Raw genomic sequence first — 21,985 nt, forward strand, 5'->3', positions numbered from 1 at the left:
CAGTTTCTCGCGGTGTACGGAGGCAAGATTCGGTGTGAATGGCAGCAAGAAGAAGAGCGGCCGGGTTATGCCGACTGTGGAATCTACAGGTCGGATTTGATAGTACGATACCCCTTCGAAACTGATAAGCCCGGCGGCAGGAAGCGCAATGGGTGAAAAGCTGAGAATGGCGGCAAGGGTCTTTGTGTATGGCACGTTGAAGCGCGGGGAGCCCAATCACCACTGGCTGACGAAAAAGGAGAACGGCCAGGCCCGATTTCTTGGCAGGGGAAAAACGGACACGAAGTTTCCCCTGGTTGTGGGCACCCGCTACAACATTCCTTTTCTGCTTGCCCGCCCAGGTGAGGGGAACCACATAGAAGGCGAAGTCTACGAGGTGGACCAGACCATGCTCTCCAAACTGGACATACTGGAAGACTACCCGGATTACTACGATCGCGAGCAACAAACCATATTGATGGAGCAGAATGAGTATGAAGGTGTGGGGCGTTTGCCAGTTGTGAGAACTCACTTTTGCCCCCTATGTGCAGAACCATTCAGTGCTGGCTGTACCTGATTCGCAACTTTCCAGAGAAGATGCTGGCCAAGGAGCTGCTGATCTCCTACCACAACACTCCGGAAAGGCCGTACAACGAAAAGTCAGTACGCACTGTTTCAGCCAGAGATGATCTTTCTTACTGATTTTGCAGCTACTTGGAGAGCTGCCCGGAAGACCTGGCCATGGATGAGTGAGACACGAAAACTTATAAAAAAGTAACGTTTATAAACGGATTTCAACGCATGGCTATTATTCGTATTGTAATACATTAATCCATTCTTCAAAAATGCAAAACGAAATGAACAATAGTAGTTTGTGGTTTAGGGTAAGAGTAGCAGTGGTGGTTTATATGAATCAAAAAGCCTAGAAAATCTGCATGTGCTGGCGCAGAACCCTTGGATGACTTGAGCTCGGCAGCGGACACTGTGTTTGATAGCGGTTCCCGTGGCCAGCAGCAGCACCGTTGGCGTGGGCTGACCTAGCTTGCTTCGTCGTCGAGCGACTGGAATCGGTTGGAGGCCGCCACCGGGGCAGCCGTGGACTCCTGAACGCGCTGGAAACGGCTTCCGTGCCGGACTTCTTCGAAGGCGGGTTCGTTTTTCTTCTTGCGCTGTTCCTCCGGACGCGCCGCACTGAGTGTTGGGAAAAACTCGGTATTGGTGATGTCGGGGGCGGCGCGTCGTGGACGCGATGCCCCCCCAATAGTGCTGCCTCCCAGTCCGCTTCCGGCCTGCTGCTGCAGAGGGTTCGATTAAACTGGAGATCTGGATCGGCTAGCTCTCCCTACTTACGCTGTATCGTAGCGCGGGTGAAACGTAGGTCTTGGACGAGGGCTTTTCCACCTCCACGGGCACCGGGATCTGCATTACCTCCTCGGCTGGCACCACTTTCTTCCAGGGTCCGTGGCCGACGCGCTCCTTGTTTACGTCCGCGTTGTCATACCCATTGCTGTCCTCATCGTCCTCGTCGTAGTTACCGCCGTCCGGGGCAGAGGGCACTCGGTCAGCTCGCGACTCGGTACTTTCCTGGGCAGTTCTGGAACGGGCCGAAGAGCTATAGAGAGCGGATTTTCGCAAAATGCGGGGTGATATGGAAAGTTATTCACTAGAAGTGGCCTTTTCTCGTGCCATCGAATGGGCGGTCGGCGTAATGGTCAAAAACTCACATGGTGCTCAGCTGGCCGATCTTTAGGCCGCTGTAGTCCTTGCGCTGCTCCTCCTCGAACTCCTTCCATTCCTCCTCGACGGGCTACGGAGCGACAAAACAATGAACTTGTTAGCATGCCTTATGTGGCCAACGGTCGCCGATTTCACCAGCCTTAGATTCGGACTCACCGGGGCGGACTCTGGCACCTTGGTGCCGCTATTCTCGTTTTCGCCTACTACTGCCACGCCGCCAGCGACTGCCTCTGCTTTTTTAGGCTTGACCACCTCGCGCTTGCTGCCGTCCTCCAGGTTCTTCACCATCTCGTCGGCGGTAACGAACTTGGTCTTGTTCTTGGACTTCTTCTTGTCCTTTTTCGCGAAGAAATCGTCCAGTTCGGCCATGGCTTGCAATTAATTATAAATGAATAAAATTCGCGACAGGAAATTTGGAGAACAACTCTGCACGCCTTTTGTGCCAGATGTATCGATAGGCGGGCCAGGGCTGAAGATTCCATGACATTCGCAGCGAAATTAAGAATTATCAATATACTTTTAATTAATTTAATTTACATAATGAAAACATTTTGTTTAGCTTTATTTAATTGATGGTTAATTGTGACTAATCAGTTTAAGCATCACTGTCAGAACTTAGCCCGCAGCCGAGCATCGATATCCAGTCTGCATGATATCGATATTTCCAGCTTTGGCGGTCTTTTTGAAAGCCACTGTCGGGGCGCGACGATACAAACACATTCGGTTTTTGCAACAAAATTTGTAACATGCATAATTAGGCGTGCGCAAAAATCATTGGAAAGACTGCATTAATTACCTATATTCGCGATATTGGGCAACAGTATATTTGCATAGGAGATTGATAACCACCTAATTATGCCAAACAAAGTGGAAACCACCGCCGCGGTGGCTGCGAATGCAAAGCTGGACCATTGTGTAATGGAAACCAAATCGATCCGTTGCTAATTTTGCATCCATAATGATGCCAATATATCAAATTCGCGACAAAGCAGCAAAACCAATAAAACTCGTTCAAATGGCAAAGCCAATGTTGCCCAAAATATGCCAAAGTGTTCCTCGGCCTGGGACTCGCATCTTGATGGACCCAGCAGCCCCACCCAAGTACTCAAAAGTCAACTACTTGGCCCATCACTCGGACCCAGCCTCAACCTCTTAGGCCAGGCGGCCAGGCGGCCAGTTCCGCCTAGATTAGCCCAGCCAATAGATATTTATGTCTGTACCAACACCTGCCGAATACCGACCACAGTACGGCGTGCAGCTGGGCCAGTGGTTTTGCTTCGTTTCGGCTTGTTTTGCCACATCCCAGAGCACTGCCAGCCCACTCCACAACGTATTCATATTGACAACCACCGGGCTGGTCGCGTTCAGTCTTCTTTCGAGCTTCGCAGCGTGCACACCGCTCCACACACCCTCCACTATTTCGATTCGATCCGAACTAGTACGATCCGAACCGATATAGTCTCGCATTAATTCGCGTGCGCGAGAGTTTGATACAAATATTGCAAGTGTTTTAATTGAGGAGAATCCCAAGCACTCAAGGTAATTCAAACACTTAGTAGCGCCAAAAAATCATTTCCAGCTGCGATTCCTCCTTTTGATTACCGCATTGTATAGACAATGATGCTCATTTTTCGGGGCTATTAGGCTGCAATTCGAGGCATTTGCTAGTCCAGCGAAGCATTTAATTGGGTATTACAAAGGTAGGCCCCTCTAGATTCGTATCGCGCCGTGTCAAGTGGCTGCCCTACTGAGTTTGATTTCGAGATACGCTCGTGAATCCCCGTCTGTGTCAGGGTCGTGTCATGACCTGTCGGAGAGTCCGATATTTTGATATTCCACATGTTCCGCCTTGAGTTCCGTGGTTTGGTTTCCGTGGCCCTTTGCATATACGCGTGTATGAACCTCGGCTTGCTGCTAGTTTTATGTGTCGGGGTTTCATCTTATTTGTATCAATGCTGATCCAATACAAAAGCTATTTACATACTGAGGGGGTTTTTTATTTAAATTTTCGTATTTCGTGAGACTACCTGAGCAAAGGCCAAATGGAAAATGGAATGGAAGAATTGCCAAACATTTAAAATTTGTTCGATTTCATGGTTTAATGTCTCAGCCTCAAGTGGCTTTCTTAATGATCCTCCACACAGCCACATCTGCAGCTCTTCCTCGTCTTCTTCTCCGAGCTTACGTTGCCTTAGAAAAGGGGTCATTGGTGCGCCGCAGTCAGTCAATCAGTCATTGCGCTGCATTGGGTTTATTAACTGCAGACAGATTGCAGGCTGCACTTTGCATTGGAAAATTTTAATGGCCCCATCATCGTTAGCTAGTTCTGAGGTCGCGTTCGAGTTGCGGCTACAAAATGTTACTTAGGCTGAAAAGCAGCAATATGCAAACAAGAGGAACACACTATCGATAAGCAAAGCCACATACCAGCTAATTAAAGATTCCAAAATGTTTCTACTTACAACGGATATACCGGTTTTGGCTCTAATAAATATGTGACAAACGATGGAGGGGAACAAATATCATAAGATAAAGAGTCTTGTCGTTTTGAATAGGGTCATTTTGCGTTTGCGTAATATCAAAGAGCTTGAAAAACACTCTTGCCAATTGCGGGAAGGTTAAAATAAAATGGCACGAAAACATTACGTATTGCCATTTTTCGATTACTACGTCATTTTGGCAAACCGATCGGTCACATCAATTTAACTATGAACTGATGTAGATAGTAACAGTTCACGCGAACTTCTCGAATTCAATAATCTTTTTGATGCTCGTATTAAGTTCTATGCACAATTGAAATAACTAATGCTTTTTGCCTATATAAATAATGCTAGTTGCCTATTAGTATTTAGCATTAGTTACAGCTTACTGACTCGTCTCTTTCTCGCTCGTCCGCCCTAATTGGGATCAAGTTTGTGGCCTAAGTCTTTCGTTTACAAAATGAAGCTCCGTTGTTTTAGGTTCAGATTTAATATGTACGTTTGTGTGTAATGCTCATAACTTCGTGTTTGACAACTTGGCCGACCCGACTCTCAAAATTTGGCTCAATGTGTGTATTTCGAGGCTTGCATAAGTGCAAGCAATCTGAGTTTGTTTCTCGGGCTGTGGTGCTGCTCTCGCGGTTTCACACATTCGGCGGACGCGTTTTAATTGACCATAAAGCCGAAACTGGGGCTCAGTAACAAGCCCCTAAAGGCTGGTGCCGCGAGATGAAGGAGAACCGCAGTTATCCAAATGAAGTGATCCCAGAGACGCTCCAGTCACATAGATTAGAGCTTGTAGTTCAAGGTGCAGTGGGGTTGCTGCGTCATGCTTCCTTGCGATTTCCATCTTCGCCAGCTATGCTCGGCTGGAGGAGGTAAACATTCGTGGACGGAGATACAGTATTGGATATGCATACGCAGGGCAGGGTGTGACCACAATCGAGCTGCAATAAATAGGTAAACAAGTACGTCCGCTCGGTCTTGCGTGAAATGTCATGACATGCCCAAAGTGCAAGGCACAGGCACAGGCACAGGCACAGGCACAATCCGCAATTAGAGATTGCCGAGCAGATGTGGCCAACTGTAACGCCGCTGCAATCTAACCCAGCCGCATGCAGATTGAGAAACAAATACTTGCAACAATCCCCGTTGGAGGGGGAGGGGGGATATAAAGGCAACCTGGCACGCTAGACGGGTTCGATGCCAGCTACCCCTGGCATTGCATAAGCCAGCAAAGAAATGCGAATCCACAGGCGCAATCGAAAATCCAAATAGAAACCGAAAGTCCACTGGAAACCAGTTTGCGGCAGGTTCAGCTCACTGGTTGCCGCTGTCTTGTGGCTGCTTCCAAGTCGGACACCAGATGTGGCAAGAGGGGCACGCGTGGCCAGAATAAGCCCCAGTTTTCCAGCCCCACTTGCGCCATTCGCTTGGCAATCACTAGTTTTTCCTTTGACTGGTTTTCGCTTTCCCGGAATGCTTCTTGCGTCACTCCGTTCCCAATGCCACTCCCAGAAAAGCCACTAATACAACCCCTCTCTTGCAGAAAGATGACGGTGGATCTATCGCCCGTGCAGGAATACTACAAGGATAAGACGATCTTCATCACTGGAGCGTCTGGGTTCATGGGCAAGGTGCTGCTGGAGAAGTTGCTCTACTCCTGCCACTCCCTCAAGGAGGTGATAATCATCTGCCGCCCGAAGCGCGGCAAGGCACCCGAGACGCGTCTCGAGGAGATGTTCAAGCTGCCCATCTTCCAGCGCATCAAGGACGAGCGCCCGGAGATGCTCAAGAAGGTTACCATCTACCAGGGCGACGTTACGTTCGACCGTAAGTGCAGCTCTCATGTTCAGAACTTTAAACTGAAAGCTAATGCTTCTTCTGCCCTTCATTTCCAGAGCTGGGACTCAGCGGGGAGAGCCTGAAGCACGTGACCGAGAACACTAACATTGTTTTCCACATGGCGGCCACCCTTAAGCTGGAGGGCAACCTTCGCGACGCCATCGACATGAACTTGCTGGGCACCCGGCGAGCGCTGAACGTGGCCAAGGACATGAAGCAGCTGGAGGCCTTTATCCACTTGTCCACGGCTTTCTGCAACTGCGACCAGGAGGTGATGTATGAGAAGGTGTACGAGTTTCCACACAAGCCGGAGGATCTCATGCGCCTGGCCGAGTGGATGGACGTGAAGACCCTGGACGCCATTACGCCCGATCTGCTGAAGCCACACCCCAACACCTACACCTACTCGAAGCGCCTGGCGGAGCTTCTGGTGCGCGACCACTACGAGTCCATGCCCGTCATCATCGCCCGTCCCAGCATCGGTAAGTGACCTTTTGAGCACGGATGCCATCCCGCTGTTGCCTATCCGCGTCGCTTGGCCTGCGGCGAATCGATTTATTTGAGTCATTAATTCCCCACGTCTCTGGACGCGGATTGCTTGCTTGCTTGGTAGTCAGCTGCGCTGGGAGCGCAATGGTGACTGCAATTGCCAGCCGCCAGTTCCCCTCTGCTAACTAATAATGCGCCTATGCTTATGCCGTCTATGTCTATGTCTGTGTCTGTATCTGTATCTATGTCTATGTTGCCCTGGGCCGCTGGCTTGCTTATTATTTATATCTTTTTTTGACCACCTGGCGTCTTTTTTGGACGTCTCTGCCTGAATGTACGGGTTGTCTGCGCTGGCAGTCAATTAAACTTTTCTATTAGCAGTTTTGGGCAACCTGAGAGGTCGTTATTCATAGGAGGTAGAGAAACTATCGGGCAGAAACCAGTCCGAGCAGATTGATGCAAATGTGCAAATCCAAACACTTTTTAATTTGAAGGCGAGTGGTAATTTGATATGAAAGTATACTGTTTTCGGTAATTACCCAGCAGTAGTACTTTATCTGAGGAAAAAGCAACATAACATTTATTTAATCGAATCTGGGATTTTATATAACAAATGTTTAAAGATTAAGGATTTATGAGTGATTATGTAGGTAGGAAAACTCCAGACTTGATTAGGTTGCGAAAGGCATTGTGAATAGGCATTTCCGATGACAGCTCTCCTCAAACTTACTTAATGATAGGCTAGCGGAATGCTGAAATCGGTGATTTGTAACCGGGCGGGTTCAAGGCAAGGTGACCTGCTTAGCTGGGCAAACAGCCCGTGGATACAGTCAATATGAACGGGTCACGTCCTAGTTTGCTAACTAGCGAGCAAAGTTCCGCAGAGTTCGTGGATTTTAGCAGATCTTCAGAGATATTAGCAGATGATAATGAATGCACTCATTGGGGAGTGCGCTGCTTTGGTGCTAGTCCTAAGCCGCTTCATGCCACCTACCGCTAATTCGTCAAGTGTTTACGCTTTCCGTGTGTTTTATGACATCGCCACCGGTTGATCTCGCGTCCTCCTCTCCGGCTTGCCTCCTCCGCTGCCGCGCTTCTTAATACGAACACCACACATGAACCACAGCAGCAGCAATACAAACCGCCAACCAACACCAGCACCACCACAACCACAGCGCTTGAAAGAATAGCCCGATTACATGGCACGGCGTACAACATTGCTTAAAACAACAAACTACATCAACCAACCACTGCACACAAACGCCGTCGTCATTGACCAAAAAGTTCAATGAGCATGCAATGAAAACAGAGAAGACAGAAACGCCAACCAGCCCCCGCTTTACCCTTCCTCCGCCTCCGCCTTCGCCACCGCCACCGCCACCGCCCTCGCATCCGCATCCGCATCAGCCTGATCCCAGGAAAGTCTGGGGGGAGGAGTCCCATTCTGAACTCATCTCCCGCACGCCCAGTGTCGCCGTCGGCGTACGAGCCCGTCCCGGGATGGGTGGACAACCTCAACGGACCCACCGGGCTGATGGTGGGCGCCGGCAAGGGCGTCATCCGCTCGATGCTGATTGACACGCGCCACCTGTCCGAGGTGATTCCGGTGGACTACGCCATCAACGGGCTGTGCGTGATCCCCTACCAGTTCGCCAAGATGACGGAGCGGCCGAAGGAGGTGCCCGTATACAATATCACGTGCGCTGACCACCGGAAGATGCAGTGGGGCGAAGTAATCGAAATGAGTAAGGAAATAGGGTACCGATACCCGATGGAAGCGGGTCTCTGGTATCCAGACGGATGCATCACCACCAACAAACTGCACCACAGCATCAACGTGCTGCTGTTCCACTGGCTGCCCGCCTACTTGATCGACTTCATCCTGCTGCTGCTGGGCCAGAAGCGATTGTAAGTTGCGGATGCTGAGGATCGTGGACACAGATCTTGATCGTCTCTCCCTAGCATGATCCGCGTCCAGAACCGCATCTCTGTGGGCCTCGAGGTGCTGCAGTTCTTCACGATGCGCGCCTGGTTCTTCAAGTCGGACGCCTACTCCTCGCTGTGGGCCATGCTAAACGAGGCGGACAGGAAAAAGTAGGTAGCGCGAGAGCAGAGGGGTACTGAGCTTACTTAATCCGAAACAACTGATCCCACCCAAAAGCTTCAATATGGACATGGACCCCGAGGAGACCGTTCCGATGTACATTGAGTCATGTGTCCAGGGCGGGCGACAGTACCTGATGAAGGAGTCGCCCGATAGTTTGCCCCGCGCCCGGCTCCAGCTGAAGCTGTAAGCGAGACTCGCCCCAGGTTTCTGATCCTCGCGCCCGATCTCTAAGCTCGGTCTCCCTTTCATTTATAGCATGTACATCTTGGACCGCGCCTGCAAGACGCTCATCGTGGGCACCCTGTGCTACTGGACCTACGGTTTGGTGGCACGTCTGCTGGGCGTCTAGGTCGCCGGCAGCCCGGAACACCTAACATTCATTTGCGCGCTTTTGTCAATCAATCTCTGCTTAGGTTCGCTTGGGGCATAACTGCGAGCCTCTCGACGAGAGGCCTCGGGTCTGGTTTTCAATTCTACTTTAAGTGATTATCTATGTTTCGTGTCAAAATAAAAATTCTGTGTACTGAGCTTATGTGTCTGTGCTTCAAGTGTACAAGTGTTGATCCAGAGGACTCGCGCGACAACACGAACAACACAAACAAAACACACAGAACACACAGAACACGCAGCAGAAATAGCACAATGACTGCACACTGTTTCCTAATTTCTAAATTCACACACTCATCCTTGGCGAAAACGTAATCCCACCCATACAACTACACCACTTACACCCACGCACACACTCACACCCACACCCACACACACTCACACTTAATACGGCTTCGGTGACCATCATCTCGGGCTCGTGGTATGTAGACTGGTTTCAAGAGAAGTACCGATCAGGCAGCTCCTAGTAAACCCCTCTTCCTTCCGCCCTGCAGTGTCTCCGGCTGCCTACGAGCCGTTGCCCGGATGGGTGGACAACCTGAACGGACCCACTGGCCTGATGATCGGATGCGGCAAGGGCGTGATCCGGTCCGTTCTGGTGAATCAGGAGAACAAGGCCGAGGTGATTCCCGTCGACTACGCGATCAACGGACTGATCGTCATTCCCTACGAGTTCAACAAGCAGGCCAAGCGGCCTGCCGATGTGCCCGTCTACAATATAACCAATGCGGACCACAGGAAAATGACGATGGGCACCGTGGTGGAGATGAGCAAGCGCATCAACAAGCAGATCCCATTTAACGCGGGCCTATGGTACCCGGACCCCTGCGTCACCACCAACACACTGTACCATAACTTCAACGTGGCCATGTTCCACTGGCTGCCCGCCTACCTCCTGGACTTCCTGATGCTGATCCTAGGGCAGAAGAGATTGTAAGTGGCGCCGCACTGAATCACCCCCAATGGAGCTAATGTGCCGTTTCCCTCCTCAGCATGCTGAGAGTTCAGGAGAAGATATCCACGGGTCTGGGCGTCCTGCAGTTCTTCACCCTCAATGCCTGGAGCTTCCGTTCTGAGAACTACGCGTCCCTATGGAACAAACTCAACGAGGAAGACAAGGCGATGTAAGTGCTGTTGGCCCTGTCGAGTAATAATAACCACATGTCAACCTTTTACCACCCGTTAAGCTTTAACATGAACATGAACACGGAGAACACCGAGGAGGAGTACATGATCGAGTGTGCGAAGGGCGCTCGAAAGTTTATTCTCAAGGAAAAGGAGGAGGATCTGCCCAGGGCGCGCGTGCACATGAAGATGTAAGTTGGACCAGAGCCGTGCTAGCAATGTGACTCACCTATCTCTACTTCCAGCCAATGGGTCGTGGACGTTGTGTGCAAGACTGTGATCGTGGGACTGTTCTTCTACTACCTCCTCAAGTGGACGGGGGTGCTGGCTGTATTCTGATTCTAGTTCTCCGTGGACTTGCATTGGTTTGGTGGTCACAGGCATTTAATTAGTCACCTAGCTTAGCTGTAGTTACGCATATTCGAGGTTTTGAATCCAAATAAATATGATTGTAGGTTGTTGAATATACTCGCACACATTTGGCCAACTGCGCCGTGTTTCTCTTTCCCAATCCGGCCACCAAAAGCGGACTTTCTGTCCGAGCATACTGACATGTACTTTGTTCTCCAGTAACTCCAGCTATCGCTGAACCCCTGCCAGGGTGGGTGGACAATATGAACGGACCCACGGGTGTCCTTATTGGCGCCGGCAAAGGAGTTATCCGGTCCATGATCTGCAACGGAGAACTGAAATCCGAAGTAATACCTGTGGACATCGCCATTAACGGCCTAATCCTGTTACCATACCATAACAGCCTTGCCGAAAATAGGTAAATTATTCAGATGCCACCCAGTCACTGCGATGTATAACTTTTGCCAAAGACCTCTGCAGGTTCCAGTCTACAACTTGACCGTGGACGATGCCAAAAAGCGCACTTGGAAATGGATAATGGATGTGGGTCGCGACCTGGGCATAAAGTACCCCTTCGAGGTGGGACTTTGGTATCCCGACGGCAACATGACGTCCAGCAAATTCTACCACACCATCTGCACCATTCTGTTTATGTGGCTGCCAGCCTACCTAATCGACTTCCTACTTCTGATCTTTGGACAACGTCGCTTGTAAACCCTCAACGGAATTTGGCAGTACCGAACAAGTTATCTAACCTGCAACTTTTCTGTTTGTCTAGCATGATTCGTGTTCAAACCAAGATCGCTGTGGGTCTGGAAGTTTTGCAGTTCTTTACCACGCGAAGCTGGGACTTCAAATCCACACACTTTGAGCAGATCTACAAAGCATTAGGATCTACCGATCGCAGGATGTAAGCATTATTTTTTGTTTGTATTATTTGTTTGTAACGCAGTTTTATTGGCTACAGATTCAAGATTAATACCGACGACGTCGACGATTATGAGTACATGAAAGTCAGTATTTTGGGTGGGCGGCAGTATGTGATGAAGGAACCTTTAACTTCGTTGCCAAAATCACGCATACAATTGAGATTGTGAGTAATTTCTTACTTCCATCTATTTAACCAGTTTAACCAGTTTCCTTGTTTTTCAGCTTGTATGTCCTGGACCGCATTTGCAAAACGCTCATTATTTCAGGCCTTTTATATTGGGTTTCCCAAAAATTGCAAATACTCGATTTGCTTAGAAACGAATTACCTTCTAGTAACTAGGCATACGCTGTTCTTCAGTTGCTTTCTTAAAAATTGTACCTTTTATTTCATGTGCCTTTGAAAAGGTTTATAGTAAATCAGGTAATAATATTCAGGTGTTTTGTATACGTTTACTTGTTATTGTAAATAAATAAAAAATGTAAAATCAATAGGCTACTTGAATTAGAATTACGAGTTACTGTTTTGGGCAAAGGCTTGGATATATAAATGTATATTCTGGCAAGAGCATGACATTCTTCAGATTTATACGACTGGCAGTCTAAGTTAACAAACACTAAATTGTCAAGCAGCGTGTTTTTAGTTTTTAACTAATTTGTTTATTATTCTTATTGGCGATTTGGATCTACCAGAACTACGCAGGCAATGTTATTTTGTAAAATTCCCAGTTAATTTAAGTTTTTCAGCATACTGAGTGCTGAAGCTTTAAGCTCCATAACTCAATTTATCTGAATCGGGTTTTGAAGTGGCATACCCCTAAATGATTCTTGCGCAATTCTCTAAAAAACTGCATTCAAATTCAGACATTTATTTTTTGTTAATATTTTTGTAATTTTTCTGATGTTGCAGAAATTCAAAAAAATGACAAAATGTCCTAAAGCTGAAGATCTAAACTTTATAACTCAACTTATCTTAATCGGATTTTGAAGTGGCATACCTCTAAATGTTTGTGGTGCAATTATCTAAAAAACTGCATTCAAATTTAAAAATTTATTTTTTTTACATTTTTTTGTAATTTTTTTGATCTCATGATGATGTAGAAATTCAAAAACATTAAGAAATGTCCCAAGGCTGAAGTTCTAAGCTCCATAACTCAACTTATCTTAATCGGATTTTGAAGTGGCATACCTCTAAATGTTTGTGGTACAATTATCTAAAAAACTGCATTAAAATTTAAAAATTTATTTTTTTTACATTTTTTTGTAATTTTTTGATGTGATGATGTAGAAATTCAAAAAAATTAGGTAATGTCCTAAGGCTGAAGTTCTAAACTCCATAACTCAACTTATCTTAGTCGGATTTTGAAGTGGCATACCTCTAAATATTTCTGGCGCAATTCTCTAAAAATCTGCATTCAAATTTAAAAATTAATTTTTTTTGTAATTTTTTTTAAATTTTTTTGATGTATGATGTTGTAGAAATTCAAGATTATCAATAAATGCCCCAAGGCTGAATTTCTAAACTCCATAACTCAACTTATCTGAATCGGATTTTGAAGTGGCATACCTCTAAATGTTTCTGGCGCAATTCTCTAAAAATCTGCATTCAAATTTAGAAATATATTTTTTTTCAATTTTTTTGTCATTTTTCTGATGTATTATGTTGTCGTAATTCAGAAATTTCCCAAGACTGAAGTTCAAAACTTCATAACTCAACTTATCTTGATCGGATTTTGAAGTGGCATACCTCTAAATGTTTCTGGCGCAATTCTCTAAAAAACTGCATTCAAATTTAGAAATTAATTTTTTTTGAAATTTTTTTGTAATTTTTCTGATGTATGATGTAGAAATTCAAGATTATTAATAAATGCCCTAAGGCTGAATTTCTAAACTCCATAACTCAACTTATCTGAATCGGATTTTGAAGTGGCATACCTCAAAATGATTCTGACGCAATTCTCTAAAAAACTGCATTCAAATTTAGAAATTTATTTTTTGTTAATTTTTTTGTAATTTTTCTGAGTTGATTATGTTGTAGAAATTAAAAAAAATGAAAAAATGTCCTAAAGCTGAAGTTCTATACTCCATAACTCAACTTATCTTAGTCGGATTTTGAAGTGGCATACCTCAAAATGATTCTGACGCAATTCTCTAAAAAACTGCATTCAAATTTAGAAATTTATTTTTTGTTAATTTTTTTGTAATTTTTCTGAGTTGATTATGTTGTAGAAATTAAAAAAAATGAAAAAATGTCCTAAAGCTGAAGTTCTATACTCCATAACTCAACTTATCTTAGTCGGATTTTGAAGTGGCATACCTCTAAATATTTCTTGCGCAATTCTCTAAAAGTCTGCATTTAAATTTAGAAATTCATTTTTTTATAATTTTTTTTTGTAATTTTTCTGATTTATGATTTTGTAGAAATTAAAAAAAAATGAAAAAATGACCCAAGGCTGAAGTTCTATATTCCATAACTCAACTTATCTTAGTCGGATTTTGAAGTGGCATACCTCTAAATATTTCTTGCGCAATTCTCTAAAAGTCTGCATTTAAATTTAGAAATTCATTTTTTTATAATTTTTTTGTAATTTTTCTGATGTATGATGTTGTAGAAATTCAAGTTTATCAATAAATGCCCCAAGGCTGAATTTCTAAACTCCATAACTCAATTTATCTGAATCAGATTTTGAAGTGGCATACCTCTAAATATTTCTGGCGCAATTCTCTAAAAATCTGCATTCAAATTTAGAAAATTATTTTTTTTTAATTTTTTTGTAATTTTTCTGATCCATGATATTGTAGAAAGTCAAAAAATTAAAAAATGTCCCAAGGCCGAAGTTCTATACTCCATAACTCAACTTATCTTAGTCGGATTTTGAAGTGGCATACCTCTAAATGTTTCTGGCGCAATTCTCTAAAAGTCTGCATTCAAATTTGGAAAATTAATTTTTTTTTGAAATTTTTTTGTAATTTTTCTGAGTTGATTATGTTGTAGAAATTAAAAAAAATGAAAAAATGTCCTAAAGCTGAAGTTCTAAACTCCATAACTCAACTTATCTTAGTCGGATTTTGAAGTGGCATACCTCTAAATATTTCTGGCGCAATTCTCTAAAAATCTGCATTCAAATTTAGAAATTATTTTTTTTGTGTAATTTTTCTGATGTATGATGCAAGGAAGTATGATGAAGATTCGTTGAGAACTATCTTTTTTTTCCAAATGTTGCCCACAAACCGCCCAAAACTGTCACGCCCACACTTTTGGAAAATGTGATATTGTTTTATTTTTTATATACCATTAAAATTTCTATAAATTTGCCAAAATCTTTTTTTAGTTGACAGTTCGGCATGCAATTGAGAAAACTATGGTTTCAAAATAATCATGACTTTTAATGCGCCCGAAAAGTCTCCAAAAGTGTGCCCATACATCTCCGGTTCAGAAAATCTAAGCTCGCGCGACAAAAGACTTATCGATAGGCAGGCCGTGTGTGCCACCAGCTGTTAAATTTAAATTCCTGTAAAGAGCCCGCCACTTCGATCGCTTTCACGGATCAGATTAGTCGTTGTCTGGATATTAGCAAGCAAGGTAATGGTCGCGCAGCAGTGTCGTGTGTTTTTTGCTCGGGCGCTGAGAAGTGTTTTGAAAAAGTTTTTGAAAGCCAGAGGAAGATCTGCAATGGGTCAATGAGTCATCCCATTGATTATGCAAATCTGTCCGGTGTTGCGGCAAATCTTTACTTAAGGAAGATGACTCGCGGGGAAATTAAGATGTTTTATTAGTTACTGCGAATGAATCATGTGTAATGCAGATCTGAAACCGCAGTTGCAAAGTGATCTGTGCTCGACTTCAACCCACACAACAAAAACATAAGCAGTGGAAAACAAGTTTTAAAACATTTAACGAACCAAGGTTAAGAAACTGCAGAAAACGGCGCCCACGGCGCAATCGAAAAAAATTAAAAAAAAAGCTTTGTTTTAATGACGCCAGAACAGCTAATAAATTGATTGAATTGCATTTGACAAATGATTAATTGGGAATGTACATATACGCGACCTGTGACGTCATCTAAATTTTTAAAAATGATTTCTAAATGCCTGGTGGGCAACTAACAAACGTGCCCTAAAAGGCAACGCCCGCGGTGTCCACTTTTCTGTGAAGTGCTCGGATTGTGATAACATTTCCAAAAACGAAGTAAACGAAATATATACACCGCTATTGTTCTTGCTGACCAGGCGAGTTCAGCAAATGTCGTGTAAGCCGAGCCGATGGAGGCCCTTGTTTACCCAACTCGGAACTGGGTTGGGGACAGTTTCCTCCAAGCACTGGCATTTGCATCGAAATTAGGCGCACAGAGCTTCCGTTCCCCTCCAGAAGCGTTTAATATGCGTTTTTTATTGCCAATTACAATTAAGTTATCCATCGATTAGGCGTTATGCGGCATGTTAGGACCCTCCTCCTCCAAAACCCGCGCTCCAGCCTATTCACGAATGCATGAACCGCGCGACTGGATCATTCGCTCGCTGATTTGGCTCCGCCCATCTAATCTTTGTATTCGCTTTTTGCTGTTCGTGGGGCACAAGGGCGTAGATGCAGAGGGGCCAAAACGCTTGAACCGATTGGTAAATGGTGATTCCTTCAGTTCAGGAGCCCATCCATCTAGCATACGAATTAGTTTTCGTTTGCTTTCCTGAGTTGATCTCACACATGTACTATGTACCATGTACGTCCGAGTGTGTTTAATTAAATTATTTGAAATTACTGAATCGTGCGGAGCCGAGACTCCGGGCCTCCCCACTCCGGACACCCCTCCCAAATCTTTTGTTGTGCAAACGATGTGGGCCAGTCAATTGTTTATGAAGTGCACAGTGGGTATATAGAGCACCGATCTCTCTATGTGGCAGGGGTATCCACTTTCGTGTGGATATTGCCCATGTGTCTGTGGGCTGTTCGCTTAAACATTTTTTTCGAATACAACTAAATTCTGCCGCTGTTGTTTTTTCGCGGATGCTTCACAAACTCACTTCACCATGAAGTCAGCTCCCGTCTCCCGTTCCCCTCCGTCTGTCTCCAAATCTTTGGACCCATCTCCGCACGCATCCATCTTAATTATGACTTTTTTACGATGACAATTTCGGGCTGAGCTTTGCAAAGTTGATTACACAAAAAACTTCAGCTGTGGACTGCTGTCCCCAATCACGATCGCTGTTTTTCTGCCCCTCCCGAGTATTTTCAAGGAATTTCAGTTTCTGGCTATTTCCCTTGTTTTTCCAGCCTCCAATTCAAGTGTAAACACAGCGGAATGATCGTCTGTTGTTCATTAAGTGCAGAAAGAGCATTAAATTAAGCAAACAAAATCTTCCGTTGCCAATAAACGGACTTTATGGACAAGTAAATTAGTTTATAGTATACCCAAATCGCCCACTCCACGAAATTCTATAAGGTCACGATATGGCCGAAATTTTGCCACTCCATTCGTCTTGGCACGTATACTACATGATAAACAAGAGAAAAATAATATTAATATTCCTCGACATTTGCTTGGCTCCAGAACAACTATAATTATCTGCACTGTTTCGTATCCAGCAGTCGGTGTCGCAAATCCCCCTTCCTTCCAACATTTTTCCAGACTATCACTCCACCACCCCCCCTCCCCTCTCTTCCGGCGAGATGCCGGATGGGGCGCTGTTGGGTCTGACTTGGATGTAGCGAGGGGGAGAAGAGAAAGCGAGGCAGAAGTTTAATGTACCCTTTTATGGACGGACACAAGGAATTATTTCTGCACATTATTTGAGGCATGTCGATTGCGGCTGAAGCTGTGAAACTTCTCAATTGGATATATTTGCTTGGTTTGAGTAATTCCGATTTTCCACATTTCTGCCAAGAGTTGTGCAATTCTTCCGTTAAATGTTATTTGCTTGCTTGTTGTTTTTCCGAGCAAACCTGATCAACAGGTTTTCTTTTGGCAGTCTCCAAGTGCATTCCAGATCCCGAAGGCTGCGAAGAATCGCTTCCCGGCTAACTCGGCTCACTCTAAAGTTTCATTACGCCACTCTGTCAACTGTCGCCTAAGACTTTGGGCCTGAGCTGGGCAAACAATAAAGTTGTTTGTCAATTGGTTTTACAAATAGCCTAGTGGCCAAATACACAGCACAAACAGAGGGCCAACAGTGGGCCAATTAGAGAAGATGATTGTGCGATTCGTTTATCTTTTTATCTTATCAGGCTGAACTTGCCACCTGGGGGGGTCATTTACAAAGCCCAATTTGTATGCCAGGCAAAAAGATTTCGACGAGAAGCCGCTTTCAACGGATGGGTCGGGTACGGGTTTCCTGATTGCCCATTCTTCGGCTGTTGATAAATAATCAGAAGTGGCGTATTCAAATTGGCCAGGTCTCGAGTGTGATTAGCAGATTTCTCACACATTTCAAGTATCAAAGCGGTCAGCACAGAAAAGTGGAAGCGAGAATACCCCAGAAGAAGCCGCCTTGAAATTTACGAACAAAGCCGCCTATAAATCTCGCGATTTCAGCGCTCCCATTGCCTGAGCCGCCCCCAGGCTCCATTGGAGCTCCATCAAGGGCTATCAAAGCGTGGAGCGCAGCAAATTGATTGCTAATTGATACTGATGTGCCGATTATTTTATGATTATTCTTTATGATCGTTAGACGTTGATCCCCGCACCAAACCTGATTCAGATTCAGATTTAGTGGATTACTCCGGCCGCGGCCACTGCTGGTACTTTGGGGTCTTGTCTTCGCTTGGAATGTTATAATTTAATAACTACATGGGGGAGCAAATTAAGACCAAGTTCGGTACCAGAGAAACCACTTAAGACGCTTTCTTTAAGTGCCCCAAAACGGAGATTTGGCAGTGAAGAAACCTGTAGGGCAGCTTTTTGCTCCCGCTCCATTCCAGCCTCATGTCCACTCCATGTGAAAACCATCGTAGCATGAAGCGATGTCAAATGCCGTTTTTTGAGAGCGTCCAATCCCAACCCATTGTTTTTGACTTCCAAGGCCTTTAGGTCTAGTGGGGTCACAAAGTTGGCTGAGTGAGCAATGCGGGTTCTTGCTTCATTTCGAGCTTACGTTACTCATTCGACGCGTGGGGGTAATTATCTGAAGTCCAGCCCACATAGACATTGCTCATCCGCTCCGTGGCTGCTCTCTCTTCGCAGACCACAGCGATGGACTTTAACAACTGCGGCTTCATTGATCCGCAGGCCCAGTTGGCTGGAGCTTTGGACAAGCAGGACATTCGAGAGTTCGTTGCTGCCCTAGACAACGGTGCCCTGGCCGATCTGCAGGACAACCGCCATACCAGCATCTACGAGAAGGCACTTTCCACAGCAGGTTGTCGGGAATTCATAGAGGCCTGCATTGACCACGGCAGCCAGGTGAACCACGTGAGTAAAGCATCGAGGAGCAGAGGTCGGAAGCCAGCTAACCACAGTTTGTCTCCACAGATCAACCAGAAGCTGGACAAGGCTGCAGTCAGCTATGCGGCCGACTCGAGGGATCCAGGGAACCTGGCGGCGCTCCTTAAGTACCGCCCCGGAAAACAAGTCCAGGTTGACAGAAAATATGGGCAACTCACTCCACTCAACTCACTGGCCAAAAATCTCACGGAGGAAAACGCCTCAGAGGTGTACGCCTGCATGCAACTCCTGCTGGACTACGGCGCCTCGCCGAACATCGTGGACCAGGGCGAGTTCACACCCTTGCACCATGTGCTGAGGAAGAGCAAGGTGAAGGCTGGGAAGCAGCAACTAATTCAGCTCTTTCTGGACCAGCCGGAGTTGGACATCGATAGTTACCGAAACGGAGAGGTGCGCCGATTGCTGCAGGCGCAATTTCCGGAGCTTAAGCTCCCGGAGGAGCGTCAAACCGGACCGGAGATTGCCATTCAGACCCTCCAAAGGACTCTACGCGACGGAGACGAATCACTGTTTGAGCAGCAGTTCGCTGAGTACCTGCAGAATCTCAAAGGTGGGGCGGATAACCAACTTAACGCCCACCAGGAGGAATACTTTGGTCTGCTGCAGGAGAGCATCAAGAGGGGCAGGCAGCGAGCCTTCGAAGTCATTTTGTCCACTGGCATGGACATCAACTCGAGACCAGGCAGAGCCAACGAGGCCAATCTCGTAGAGACGGCCGTGATATACGGTAACTGGCAGGCCTTGGAGCGACTGCTGAAGGAGCCAAGCCTGCGCCTTACTGCAGAGTCCAAGCTACTAAATGCAGTGATGGGTCGTTTGGTTGAGCCGCCATTCGATGGCTTCAACCACCAGCGCTGCTTTGAGTTGCTCATTAAGAGCGATCGCGTAGACATCAACGAAGCCGATGCCGGCGGCCTGGTGCCCCTGTTCTTTGCAGTGAGGTACCGAAACACGAGTGCCATGCTGGAGCTCCTGAAGCACGGTGCCTACATTGGTTCGAAGAGCGCATTTGGGACACTTCCCATCAAGGACATGCCACCCGAGGTTCTCGAAGAGCACTTTGACTCTTGCATCACAACGAACGGAGAGAGGCCTGGTGAGCAGAACTATGAGATCATCATCGATTATAAGAACTTAATGCGCCAGGAGAGAAACTCGGGAGTGGAAAAGCTTGGCGCTACTTTCGTCAAGCTGCACGACGAAATGGCCCCAATCGCGTTCATCGCCGAGTCGAAGGAGATGCGCCACCTGCTCCAGCACCCGCTGATCTCGAGCTTCCTATTCCTCAAGTGGCACCGACTTTCCGTGATCTTCTACTTGAACTTCCTGATATACTCGCTTTTTACCGCCTCCATAATTACTTACACGCTCCTCAAGTTCCACGAAAGCGATCAGAGGGCTCTTACTGCATTTTTCGGATTGCTCTCCTGGCTGGGAATCAGCTACCTCATAATACGGGAGAGCATCCAGTGGATAATTTCTCCAGTTCGTTACTTTTGGTCCATAACAAATATCATGGAGTTAGCCCTCATCACACTATCTATCTTTACCTGCATGGAATCCAACTTTGACAAGGAGACGCAGCGCGTCTTGGCCGTATCCAGCATCCTACTAGTCTCCATGGAGTTTTGCCTACTAGTGGGCTCCCTGCCAGTGCTCTCGATTTCGACGCACATGCTGATGCTGCGAGAAGTCTCCAACAGCTTCCTAAAGAGCTTCACCCTCTACTCGATCTTCGTGCTCACCTTCAGTCTGTGCTTCTATATCCTCTTCGGGAAGTCAGTGGAGAAAGACCAGTTAAACAGCGCCACGCCGGCTCCCGATCTGGAGGAGAAAGAAAACGACGACTTCAACACATTCACCAAGCCTATCGAGGCCTTGATCAAGACCATTGTGATGCTGACAGGCGAGTTTGACGCCGGAAGCATCAAGTTCACCAGTATCTACACCTACCTGATTTTCCTGCTCTTCGTGTTCTTTATGACGATAGTGCTGTTCAACCTTTTGAACGGTCTTGCCGTGAACGACACCCAAGTAAGTCCGTCGCCAGTCGTTTTATTTCCCTTGCTAATCCCATTTGCGCCGTTTTTTAGGTAATTAAGGCTCAGGCGGAACTGAACGGATCCATTTGCAGAACCAATGTCCTTAGTCGATATGAGCAGGTCCTCACTGGCCACGGACGCGCTGGGTTTCTGTTGGGCAACCATTTCTTCCGCAGCATCAGCCAACGTTTGATGAACATCTACCCGAACTACTTAAGTCTGCGTCAGATTTCCGTGATGCCGAACGATGGGAACAAGGTGCTTATTCCTATGAGCGATCCCTTCGAAATGAGGACCCTTAAGGGCAAGGAGCAGGCTAGCTTTCAGCCACTGCCCCTGAGTGCGGCAGCGCCCCAGAAGAAGCTGCTGGATCCACCGCTTAGACTCCTGCCCTGCTGCTGCTCCATGCTCACCGGAAAGTGCTCCCAGATGAGCGGCCGGGTGGTCAAACGGGCGCTCGAGGTAATCGATCAGAAGAACACAGCGGAGCAGAAGCGGAAACAGGAACAGGTCAACGACAGTCGACTGAGGCTGATCGAGTCCAAACTGGAGCAATTATTACAGCTGGTCCAGGAACGGAAGTGATGGAGCATGTATTTTGATAGCCTTAGTGTTCTTGAGACTAATAGACCTCTTAGACCGATTTGCATTTAAACTGCAGTTTAAAGAGCCAAGTTAGTCGGAAATTGTTTTTATTAACATACGAGTAATGAAATTGAACAAAACCCTTAATAATTGTCAGTAAGTAAGTAGTATATAATGGTTATATAGACAGTAAATATTGTATAAACGAATATCATTACTGTACCATTTGTACCCGAGTAAATATTTAATTTCAAATGTTAGATGTACGCTTTTTAGAGTTTTCATTTAGTTATTCGCTTTACTTAATCTTCTTTTATTTTGATTTGATATGATTCGGTTCAAAATGTGTGTTAGTCACATATTATGGTTAATGGGCTCTTAATCTTTACCTTTTTGTCTTCCTTGTCTATCATAATTCATAATTCTTTTATTTAAGTCAGAGCTGAACTGAGCGTAGCGGACCAAATCGAATTACACGGGTGTAAAGAGCTAACG

General features: G+C 46.0%; 4 protein-coding genes across 11 annotated transcripts; 3 read left to right on the forward strand and 1 right to left on the reverse strand.

The window, feature by feature from the left end:
• The first annotated feature begins 9 nt into the window (after nt 1-9).
• Nucleotides 10-844, forward strand: LOC6548584 (putative gamma-glutamylcyclotransferase CG2811). 2 transcript variants are annotated; one of them, XM_001976662.3, is made up of 3 exons: nt 10-471; nt 531-638; nt 690-844. In XM_001976662.3, the coding sequence occupies exons 1-3, from the start codon at nt 149-151 to the stop codon at nt 730-732; spliced, it is 474 nt and encodes a 157-aa protein (XP_001976698.1). In that variant the 5' UTR covers nt 10-148; the 3' UTR covers nt 733-844. The 2 variants fall into 2 exon arrangements, with proteins under 2 accessions (XP_001976698.1, XP_026836062.1); XM_026980261.1 differs by having other exon boundaries at nt 572-638.
• A 6-nt stretch (nt 845-850) lies between these two features.
• LOC6548583 (protein CDV3 homolog) lies at nt 851-2,195 on the reverse strand. 4 transcript variants are annotated; one of them, XM_015157223.2, is made up of 4 exons: nt 1,873-2,195; nt 1,704-1,786; nt 1,330-1,573; nt 851-1,274 (listed from the first exon to the last, which is right to left on the reverse strand). In XM_015157223.2, the coding sequence occupies exons 1-4, from the start codon at nt 2,083-2,085 to the stop codon at nt 1,017-1,019; spliced, it is 798 nt and encodes a 265-aa protein (XP_015012709.1). In that variant the 5' UTR covers nt 2,086-2,195; the 3' UTR covers nt 851-1,016. The 4 variants fall into 4 exon arrangements, with proteins under 4 accessions (XP_015012709.1, XP_026836061.1, XP_001976697.1 ...); XM_026980260.1 differs by having other exon boundaries at nt 862-1,271; XM_001976661.3 differs by having other exon boundaries at nt 862-1,274; nt 1,330-1,591.
• Nucleotides 2,196-3,053: 858 nt separating this feature from the next.
• On the forward strand, nt 3,054-11,914 carry LOC6548582 (putative fatty acyl-CoA reductase CG5065). Of its 4 annotated transcripts, XM_015156018.2 has the most exons (8): nt 3,054-3,255; nt 5,746-6,029; nt 6,098-6,523; nt 10,720-10,918; nt 10,971-11,210; nt 11,279-11,410; nt 11,468-11,593; nt 11,653-11,914. In XM_015156018.2, the coding sequence occupies exons 2-8, from the start codon at nt 5,750-5,752 to the stop codon at nt 11,768-11,770; spliced, it is 1,521 nt and encodes a 506-aa protein (XP_015011504.1). In that variant the 5' UTR covers nt 3,054-3,255; nt 5,746-5,749; the 3' UTR covers nt 11,771-11,914. The 4 variants fall into 4 exon arrangements, with proteins under 4 accessions (XP_015011504.1, XP_015011505.1, XP_015011506.1 ...); XM_015156019.2 differs by lacking the exons at nt 10,720-10,918; nt 10,971-11,210; nt 11,279-11,410; nt 11,468-11,593; nt 11,653-11,914 and adding exons at nt 9,519-9,957; nt 10,017-10,148; nt 10,212-10,340; nt 10,395-10,625; XM_015156020.2 differs by lacking the exons at nt 10,720-10,918; nt 10,971-11,210; nt 11,279-11,410; nt 11,468-11,593; nt 11,653-11,914 and adding exons at nt 8,000-8,438; nt 8,493-8,624; nt 8,692-8,820; nt 8,893-9,461.
• Nucleotides 11,915-14,953: 3,039 nt separating this feature from the next.
• Nucleotides 14,954-21,750, forward strand: LOC6548581 (transient receptor potential cation channel protein painless). Its single transcript, XM_001976659.3, has 4 exons — nt 14,954-15,010; nt 18,603-18,830; nt 18,891-20,897; nt 20,957-21,750. Exons 2-4 carry the CDS (start codon nt 18,612-18,614, stop codon nt 21,488-21,490), a joined length of 2,760 nt encoding a protein of 919 aa, XP_001976695.1. The 5' UTR covers nt 14,954-15,010; nt 18,603-18,611; the 3' UTR covers nt 21,491-21,750.
• Nucleotides 21,751-21,985: the final 235 nt, after the last annotated feature.

This window comes from Drosophila erecta, unplaced genomic scaffold (assembly GCF_003286155.1).
Source record: "Drosophila erecta strain 14021-0224.00,06,07 unplaced genomic scaffold, DereRS2 tig00000092-arrow-pilon, whole genome shotgun sequence".
NCBI lineage: Eukaryota > Metazoa > Arthropoda > Insecta > Diptera > Drosophilidae > Drosophila > Drosophila erecta.

Excerpts from the sequence above, each read along its gene's own strand:
- LOC6548584 (XM_001976662.3), top strand. The coding sequence starts at position 149 with ATGGGTGAAAAGCTGAGAATGGCGGCAAGGGTCTTTGTGTATGGCACG. Across the intron at positions 472-530 it reads ATATTGATGGAGCAGAATGA|AACCATTCAGTGCTGGCTGT; the intron begins GTATGAAGGTGT and ends CCCTATGTGCAG. Across the intron at positions 639-689 it reads GAAAGGCCGTACAACGAAAA|CTACTTGGAGAGCTGCCCGG; the intron begins GTCAGTACGCAC and ends CTGATTTTGCAG.
- LOC6548583 (XM_001976661.3), bottom strand. The coding sequence starts at position 2,085 with ATGGCCGAACTGGACGATTTCTTCGCGAAAAAGGACAAGAAGAAGTCC. Across the intron at positions 1,592-1,703 it reads ATCGGCCAGCTGAGCACCAT|CTCTTCGGCCCGTTCCAGAA; the intron begins GTGAGTTTTTGA and ends CGCTCTCTATAG. Across the intron at positions 1,275-1,329 it reads CACCCGCGCTACGATACAGC|CAGCAGGCCGGAAGCGGACT; the intron begins GTAAGTAGGGAG and ends AACCCTCTGCAG.
- LOC6548582 (XM_015156018.2), top strand. The coding sequence starts at position 5,750 with ATGACGGTGGATCTATCGCCCGTGCAGGAATACTACAAGGATAAGACG. Across the intron at positions 11,211-11,278 it reads ATCTTTGGACAACGTCGCTT|CATGATTCGTGTTCAAACCA; the intron begins GTAAACCCTCAA and ends CTGTTTGTCTAG. Across the intron at positions 11,411-11,467 it reads GGATCTACCGATCGCAGGAT|ATTCAAGATTAATACCGACG; the intron begins GTAAGCATTATT and ends TATTGGCTACAG.
- LOC6548581 (XM_001976659.3), top strand. The coding sequence starts at position 18,612 with ATGGACTTTAACAACTGCGGCTTCATTGATCCGCAGGCCCAGTTGGCT. Across the intron at positions 18,831-18,890 it reads ACGGCAGCCAGGTGAACCAC|ATCAACCAGAAGCTGGACAA; the intron begins GTGAGTAAAGCA and ends TTGTCTCCACAG. Across the intron at positions 20,898-20,956 it reads TTGCCGTGAACGACACCCAA|GTAATTAAGGCTCAGGCGGA; the intron begins GTAAGTCCGTCG and ends GCCGTTTTTTAG.